Source organism: Phocoena sinus, chromosome 4, assembly GCF_008692025.1.
Source record: "Phocoena sinus isolate mPhoSin1 chromosome 4, mPhoSin1.pri, whole genome shotgun sequence".
Lineage (NCBI taxonomy): Eukaryota > Metazoa > Chordata > Mammalia > Artiodactyla > Phocoenidae > Phocoena > Phocoena sinus.
This window is the reverse complement of record NC_045766.1, coordinates 39,845,788-39,854,884: the sequence shown is the minus strand read 5'-3', so window position 1 is coordinate 39,854,884 and position 9,097 is coordinate 39,845,788. Positions and strand designations below refer to the sequence as shown.

General features: G+C 45.0%; 1 protein-coding gene across 1 annotated transcript; it reads right to left on the bottom strand.

The window, feature by feature from the left end:
* Window positions 1–1,481: 1,481 nt before the first annotated feature.
* On the bottom strand, window positions 1,482–4,011 carry C4H3orf80 (chromosome 4 C3orf80 homolog). The gene has a single exon (XM_032629283.1). It carries the CDS (start codon window positions 3,979–3,981, stop codon window positions 3,244–3,246), a length of 738 nt encoding a protein of 245 aa, XP_032485174.1. The 5' UTR covers window positions 3,982–4,011; the 3' UTR covers window positions 1,482–3,243.
* Between the last annotated feature and the right edge of the window lie 5,086 nt (window positions 4,012–9,097).

Genomic DNA, 9,097 nt, shown 5'->3' with positions numbered 1-9,097 from the left:
GCACACCCACATTTGCAGAATGTGGCAATTAATGGCCTCTTAAAACTATCATTATATCTTAAGAAGACATTTTCCTCTTGGTTATGATACTGAACACCACCATTACAAATTGCTTTTAAGCAACTGGTGATTATATATATATACACACACGATTTAGAAAATCAATCATGTTTTCTCTCATTCCAGATGGATTCTTAACATATCCAGGGCCATTACTTCCCGACTCATGAGAAGTCAATGAAAATAAAAATGTTTGAAATGTTTTAGCACGTGAATTAGTTTGATAACTGAAAACCAGGAGCGAAAGTTCGTTAGTACTGGAGAACCTGGCATTTCCAGGTGGCTTTGTTTAAGATATGGTATGTAGCAGCCCTGCAAAAGATATCAGTCACAGCCTATAAATCTATATAGATATGTCTGTATCCATATAGCTATATCTGCATTCTATACTATATATGGAATATTAAATATAAGTAAAATCAGCATCTCATCATGATTTATTTTCAGGTGAAAGAATAAAACTATTATCTACATTTCTATTTTCTACTAGTTCTATGTAATAAATAACTTCCAGGTGAAATCTATAAAACTGACCACCAAGATATTGCCGTTAGTGCTTTAAAAATGTTTCTATCCAGGTATTCTAGTGTTGTGAACACATGGGTTCTGTGTGTATTAATATGGTATGTTACATATGTGTGTGTATTGCCCTGAGATATGTTAATTTATCACTAATAAAAATAGCTTTTCAGGATTCCGCCCCCCCGACAAAATTATGCCTGAACAGAATCATGCTTGGTAAATCAATGAATTACAAGAAAAAAACCAAAGTAAACTCATTTTTTATTGAACTGGGGGATGTGAATAAAAGCTTGTGTGATGTGCAGGAAAAAAACAAGTGTAAAACTTGTTGTAACTTTAAAATTTAGTAGAATTTCATTGCATGATTGGTGTCACATTATAGACATTCTGAATTTTAGGGAGAGAAGTGTTCCATAGCTGGTACAAGGAAAACATCTTGGTTCATATTTTAAGTGTATTTTCGCAAGATTTTGTTGTACACTTCTAGATGTTGGTAGTAACAACATAGAAGATATACTTTATATACTGGTACTTGGATATTCAGTTAGATGTTTCAGATATGGGTGAGTTTTTAAAAGTGTCTAAAACAGTGTACCCTCAAAGAATAAATCATTTAAAGGAATAAGGCAACTTTCCGGTTTGTCTGAACAGTGGGTGGTACCGACAGCCACATGTAATTAAAATGTAGTGTTTGAGTAACACTAACATTTGTGATTATTCAATATAATGTGATTTCATTAAATCCTGTACCATTCTCAAAAAAGTTGATATAGTCTCAACTGCTGATGCTTTCGCCAATTCACAGCTTAAAATTGCTTTTGAATGATAAAGACACACATTTCGTATTTTAATACATTACCATATAGTCACACATCTAATACAATTTGCACAGAGAAAGATTTTAATGTTTTCTGTTTTAATACACTTCAAATGATTCTCTTTAATGACAGGGTCACTAGCTTTTAGAAGTTTAGAGTAAACCATTCTCTTCTCTTACAATTCAGAAATCTTAAGATTTCTTAGAACTGTCAGACTTTTTCAATCAGCTTTAAAAAGTTTAAAGTAATCAAATCATTTTCTTCTAATACAATTCAGATATTTTAAGATTTCTCAGGATTGTCAGAACTTTTCAATCATAAGAACAACTTGTCTAGATACACGTGTGAGGTCCACTGTGTAATTTTTCTCAGTGTAATACTCATCCTTCCCCAAGAGAAACCTTTTGTATTTGTTTTCCTTCTTTTTCTTTCTTGATAATCACAAACTGGAATAATTATATGATATACAATGTGTTTACTGTACACAGACGATATGCATATGTACATTATACATAATGCATTTTAATATATTACTTTATATTACCATTTGCTTAAAGGACATTTCACAGAATGGTAGAACTGATACAACAACATGGTTTTTTCTTTAGATAGGTTGAATCCTTCTGTAGGACCTTACTGCACAATTATGGCTTTAAACAAAAGTCACAACAAATTATGCTTTGTATAATGTTGTGAAGTGTATTCCAAATGGAAAATGGAGGGAAAAGTGCGTGACATCATGCTTCGTGGTATGGCATACATATATCAATGCTTTTTACATATAACTATGACCTTGACTACAAACATAATGTATGATTATTATAAAAAGTTATATATTATGCCACAGTACTAAAAATAAAATATATTCTTCTCAAATAGTGAAAATAAGGTATGCTTCATGTTTTTAATCACATATGTTTTCTCGTTTGACCATGCCTCTTCTTTTTCCCATTGTAAATGAAATAATGTCCAACATTTTATTAAACAGTAATGATAGAGTGTAAACAATTTCTGGGCCATTAAGGCCTAAAAAAGGTGCTAAGATGATTATCTTGTCATTAACTGTGGAGATACCCTCCGAATGCGTTTATTTAATACATGGTAAAAATATAAAAATAAAGGACAAATAAATATAAATATCTTCTCAGTTATTGAAAAATCAAAAGTTCAACTGTACCTTATTACGAGTATGGTCCTGGATACGCGTAATTGCTGCATAAGTACGGCAACTAACCGGATATCACGGCTCTCCCCCCACCAATCTGTGAACTGTGACTATGCTTGGCCAGGAAGACACGGAAGGGTTTTCTTGGGTTCTCCGCAAGGGAGGGATTCGACCATACCTAGGTGCTGCTCTCCCAGACCCGCGCGCATCAGTCTCCAGTCATGGATCACCTCCTCGCCCTCCGCCCATCCTGGGAGACCTTGACCTGTCCAGGCGAGAGGGAAAGGAGTGGAACTGCGTCCCTCTCGCTTCATCCCTAAAGGTTACTGCCCTTCCCCCGAAGCTCATATGTTCTCTGATTTGGGAAGCAGGCACTTACAAGTGAACTCAAGCCGAGGCGAGGCTTAGGGCGGGGACGTCCTCCCAAGTTGCGCTCTGGCCTCGTCTGCTGCTATCGCCCCCGCCGCGCTTGCCTAACGTTTCCTTGAACCGAATGAAACGTAGGGAAATTTAACATCCCGGGGGAGGCGGGGGTGGGGATGGCCCCAACCCCGTCTCCGGGCGACAGGCGGGGTCTGAGACAACTGGCGGCGGCGGCCGCGGCCACCCCGGCCTTGCGTCCCACCCGTAGCCCCCGGCCTGGTTCTGTCCGCGTGGTCCTCGCGAGGCCCCGGGCGCTCAGATGAGCGGGAAGCGGCCCTCGCCGCCGCCGTCGGACTCCCCGGCGCCTCCACCTCGCGGGCGGCCGAGCACCGACACGGGCAACACGACCTCCCCGGGACTGAACTGCTGCAGCCGCATGGACTCCTCGTAGGTTGGCAGGTACTTGACCTCCTCGTAGCTGGGCAGCTGCAGGAAGACCGGCGAGACTACGCGCAGCTCGTGCTCCGAGGCGCAGGAAGGGGCCGAGCGCCCGCCGCCTGCCCGGCCCCGGCCACCGCCTCCACTGTCCAGCAGCGAGTCTTGAGAGCCGGCGGCCGCCTCGTCCCGCAGCAGCGCGGGCGAGTCGTCGTCGTCGTCGTCGGGCGGCCCCGCGGCCCCCGGCTGCCCGGCGCCCCCCGGTGGTCCCGGCCGCGCCTGCCCGCGCGGGTACCTGCGTGGGTTGGGGCAGATGATGCGCTGCAAGAAGTAGCCGATGGCGAAGAGCACCAGCAGGATGAGCAGCCCGGAGAGCTTGCGGACGAACCAGCCCACGTTGTCGAGGAAAGCGTGCAGCGGCAGCTTGCAGCAGCGCACCGCGGTGGCGTTGGCCGCGTCGCAGCAGCGCTCCCGCTCGCCGCACGCCAGCTCCGCGCAGCCTCCGCCGCCCCGCGAGGGCGCCACCAGCGCCAGCGCCAGCAGTAGCAGCAGCGGCAGCAGCGGTGGCGGCGCCGGCGCCACCGACAGGCCCTCGGCCGTGACCCCGGGTCCCCACATGGCCCGCGCGTACCGTTGCTAAGGTCCGGGGGCGCGGGGGTATCCGTCTGTCCGCGTGTCCGTCAGTCCCTCCCCGGGCGCTCCGCTCGGGTCCCGCGCGCCGCCTCCCTTGCCTCTGCTACCTGCGGCCGGAGCAGTCCTCACTTGGCCACGCTTGGGCGGAAGGAGGAGCCCGAGGCGCGCCGAGCCTGCGGGAGGCGGCCGCTTCCCGCGCCTGAACAGCCTCCTGAGCTTCTGACCTTAACCCCGCGCGCCCAGCCGCCCAGGCCGGGCGCAGAGCGTCCGGAACCGCCCAAGATGGCAGGGGCAGCCTGCGTGGGGCTGCCGTGGGCATCTTGGCCCCGGCCGGCCGCGCTCTTCCAAGCCCCCCTTGGCACCCTCCGGGGCTGGAAGGGTTAACGCTCTGCGCTAAGCCTGGGAGCCCCCTGATCTTGATTAAGTCGGCCGTCTCGCTCTTCCCCGCCACTCGGGCGGGGGCTCTTGCTCGCGTAGGTGTTTCAGTTTTAAGTGATTGGATTTCCCCAGGAATGTTATTTAAATTGACTTGCGACTGGGATTCGCTTACCATCCTTCTTGTGATCTTTCTGATTAAAAATGGATGATGGCCATTAATGGCTAGCGCAGCCCCGCAGCAGTCCCAGAGCTTGGGGGGGGGGGGTTGGAGACCGCCGGGTGGTTCTGCTTTCAGGCAGATCCAGGGGGCTGAAATCCGGTACCCACAGGAGACCTCCAGAACAGATAGAGAATTCTCCGGAGAGGCTAAGGTCACAACACCACGGAAGTATTCCCAGAGGGGCAGGGAGGACTCCCCCAAAGTGACCCGAGTTGACGAAGGAGAGAAGGTGTGCATATTTCCCCAGGGGCTCATCCGACAAGCCCCCACTGAGCTCAAGGGACAGCAGGGATTTGGGTTTGGGGTAGAAGGAGGCCTCTTCTCCAGCATAAGTAACACATCTGTGAAGTGTCAAAGGGGAGTGTAAGTGGTTGGCAACGTTCCTGAGCATTGATCTGCGTCTAAAGGGTCTTTTTCAAGGTTACTCTTGCTTGCAAAGTTTGCCTTAAAGGGAATCTGTGCTCCCATTTAGCACATGGAGGCAAGTAGTCACCGCTTTGTGGTTAAGCTCCTTGGCACACATGGGAGGGATGGCAGTTACGCGGTCCCTGACACAGGCGCATCTGCTGGGTGGTGGCCTTAGAGCACCAGGAACCTTTGCTTTTATTAAGGCAGACTGAAACAGTCATCTTTGTAGGATTAGGATTTATTAATTCCCTCACCCCTTAAACACTTGACCAAATGGGAAATTCCATAGTCACAGAGAGAAAAAAGTAAAAGCAAAGGAATGATATAGAGACACACAAGGCTCAACGGTAGGTCAGGTTAAAGGCAAAGATTTCTCTCAGAGGAAGTCACACTGTATTTCCCTAATAGCCTTATGGAACAAGGTTAGGGGTGCTGGTTTGATTTGGACAGGTCATTGCCCCGCCTGAATGAAAACATTTGAAATATTTCTGCTGCTGGGAGCTCCTGACTTTGCCTCACACTCCAAAATAATCCTTTCTCCTCCTGGAGAATCTCCAAAGTGTCACTCAGACAAAACTACTTCACGTGAAGCTTAGTTGAGCACAGGTCCTTCTTTCTAAGCTCTCCTAAAGCCACAATATTTCTCTGTGCCATCATCTGTTTCTCTGTAGGGAGGCCTAAAAGCTATTTTGTAAAGACTGACTGACAAGGGGTTTCAAACTGTAGTAAGATAACAGGGTGGAAATGATGCATTTTAAAACAATGAAAATTGTATTATTCTTTCATTCACCCATTCTTTTGCCAAATTTGCATTGAACATTTTCTATATTCAAGGAACTCTGCTAGGTGCTCAGCATTATGGAGAAATAAATGATTCCTCCCGAGCATGGGATAAACCCAGGTCTGCAGTCCTAGCCACTGCTAAATGGAGTACAGTAAAGGAGAGATTCCACAGAGGGAAAGAAATGACAGTTTCCTCTGTGATCATGGCTTGTTCTTACTTTCCCAAAGGAGGAATAAAATTAATGGGTTTCAAACAGTCTCAAAGATGAAAGCAGTTCACAGATTGAGATGGACTTTGAGTATGAAATTGAAAAAAATGTGAAAACCTCCTTGGGTTTTTACTGTCTGATCTTTTAGGATTTCTGCTAGTCATAGTAGGAGCAATGGCGAAAGTAAAGGGGAAGTTGTACAGTTGATGATGCATAAGTGAAAGTGTCCTGCTTATTGTTATTTTGAAGTTACTTAACAAACAGCATTTAATTTGTTTAATTTCTGTTTGCCTTTAAGAGAGTTAGAATTTGTTTGCAGACCATTAGGACACAGTAGAAAAACAGTATAGATCTTATATAAAATAAAACATTGGCAGAGTTATTTATATGAAAACAAAGAAAAGGATGAGGTCTGCAAAATGAGTACGGAATGGATTTTTATTGGATTTTTTTCCTTTCCAAATTGGTCGTCCCAAAGCATCATCCATTAAAGACCCTCTACAGAAACTGGCGTCTCTTTGTTTCTTCTCTGATCTCTCAGTCTCACTTAATTCATTTTTATTTGCAATGTAATTTATTGTGTACAACCTTTTGAAGGAAAGAAAAGAGACTCTATAGCCTTAAAAGCCCCAGAAAAGACATGATATTCACTACTCAGCGTCCTTATTCTTTATATTTGTTTAACACAAAAATAAATGCGTTAGCTCTCAGGAAGTCATAAATTCAAGCCACTTAGTGAGGAAGATGGTATTTAATTCTATGTTCCATAGAATACTTGAAAGATACAGGAAGATCACAATGTAAAAATTAAAAAGAAACCTTATTTTGTTGAAAATTGGCACTAAATTGTGTGTAAATAAGTGTGTGCAGGAGTAAAAAAACAGATGGAAGGGGGATGGGGACTGACTTTTATCCAAAAAGCATGGTCGCTTGGAGTCTAACTTGATAAAAATTAAGAACAATTAATTGCTTTATCTTGCTGTGGTGCTTGAAGAATGTTTTTTTTTTTTTTTTTTGCGGTACGCGGGCCACTCACTGTTGTGGCCTCTCCCGTTGCGGAGCACAGGCTCCGGACGCGCAGGCTCAGCGTCCATGGCTCACGGGCCCAGCCACTCTGCGGCATGCGGGACCTTCCGGGGACCGGGGCACGAACCTGTGTCACTCTGCATCAGCGGGCGGACGCTCAACCACTGCGCCACCAGGGAAGCCCTGAAGAATATTTTTTGAAAAATGTATCTTCCTTGTTATTTACATTCATGTGAATGAATGCCTAATGAGCTATACTTTTCAACATTTTAGAACAGAAGAAAGTAAACAGAACACAACCAAACTGGCTGCTGTTTCACCTGTGCTTCTGGAAGCTGTCCTGATAGCTTGAGAAAGAGTGGGTGGCCCCATCATGCAACTTTCTGTTCTGTCACATGATGCCTGGTGCAGAAGGGAGTTTCTCTCTGCTGTCTGCTGACTGGGAGTTCGTGCCTTTAAACCTGGGAAGCAATAGCTCTGCCCTGTTCTCGTCCCTCCTTAAGGTCTAAACGTGGGCAGTTAGGACCTTGTAAACCGTCCAGGCTCTAAGAACCCCCTTTTCGGGTGTGCAGCATTTTTCCTTCCTACTAACTTGCCTGCTCATTTTACGGTCTCCCTCAACTTGCAGTATGGTCTCCCTGTGCAACAGTAAATTGAGGGTTTTATGATAACTAGTGTATATTTGCATAAATGGCCCTACCTAGAAATGATTTGTGATCTGAAATATTCTGCTTTGAAGTTCTCTTCAAATCGTATTTCTTTCATCACTCATTTAATAAATATTTATTGAGGGCCCATTCTGAACTGGGCATTCTGCTCTGTTCTGGTGACACTATGAAATCAAAGGGTTCCCTGTTTTCAGGGAGCTTGCTGGGGGGAGGCTTCCCTGGTGGCCCAGTGGTTGAGAGTCTGCCTGCCGATGCAGGGGACACGGGTTCGTGCCCCGGTCCGGGAAGATCCCATGCCGTGGAGCAGCTAGGCCTGTGAGCCATGGCCGCTGAGCCTGCACGTCCGGAGCCTGTGCTCCACAATGGGAGAGGCCACAACAGTGAGAGGCCCGCGTACCGCAAAAAAAAAAAAAAAGGGTGGGAAGACTCTCACTGACTTGGTCCGGGCCAAAATGACCCCTGGGGTGAGGCACTTGTGTTCCCTCTGACAACTTCGGGTGCATTAAGAGGCCATTTACAAGGAAAATAGAGCTAGACTCTATTCCAGACCATGTATACGAGATTCTTCTGAGGACGTAAAGCTTTTATTTCTGTCACTTTTGTGGCCACTTTCTGTAACCCGTTAGTAACGGTTTAGGTAATAATGTGATAGGTCAGCTATTTTTGTAAGCATTTCTGAAAACAAAAAGATAAATTCCCTTCATTATTTTACATTCTTTACACATGAACTAAGCCATCTAATGCGCATCAATATGCTAATGGTACATGCTGGAGAAAATAAGTATATACTGGGCTCTAAAACGCAAAATGAATGTATGACATTATTTATCAATGACCTAACTTTCTCTATTTAATTTTGCTTTATTACAATTTATCAGTTAATTTCTCATGGCAAACGTTCCTTTTTATTGCTGGAAATATAAAAATCAGACCATAAATGTTGTGAGAGATATTTAATGAGGCCAAGAAGATCTGAAATTAGAATTGCAGTTATATCAGCTGAATGAATTTCTTTTCACTCATACTTTTTAAAATGGTCACATTGTTAAAGTTAGAATATATCTGTCAGTAGACTGATGTACCAGCCAAATGCTCGCACTGGCAGACAAATCACATAGCATGAAATTATTTCATAATGAAATAATTTCATCAGGATGAAGTAATTTCATAAGGTGAAACATTTTTATGCTCCATTATTTTAACTCGAAACTAGTAATATACTCTGCCTCCCTTTCATTACAAAGAAAAATTGGTTGTTAATACCTCCTTCTGAATATTCTCTGTAGAACTGAATGGAACGTGAGATGCCTGTTGTTGCTCAGGATCCTGCCCAGGACCACACAGTTACAGGGCAACAGAACCAGGCGCACTGACTCTGCACTGCCCGTTAGTCCCCGGGCAGGGCTGTG

Excerpts from the sequence above, each read along its gene's own strand:
- C4H3orf80 (XM_032629283.1), bottom strand. The coding sequence starts at position 3,981 with ATGTGGGGACCCGGGGTCACGGCCGAGGGCCTGTCGGTGGCGCCGGCG.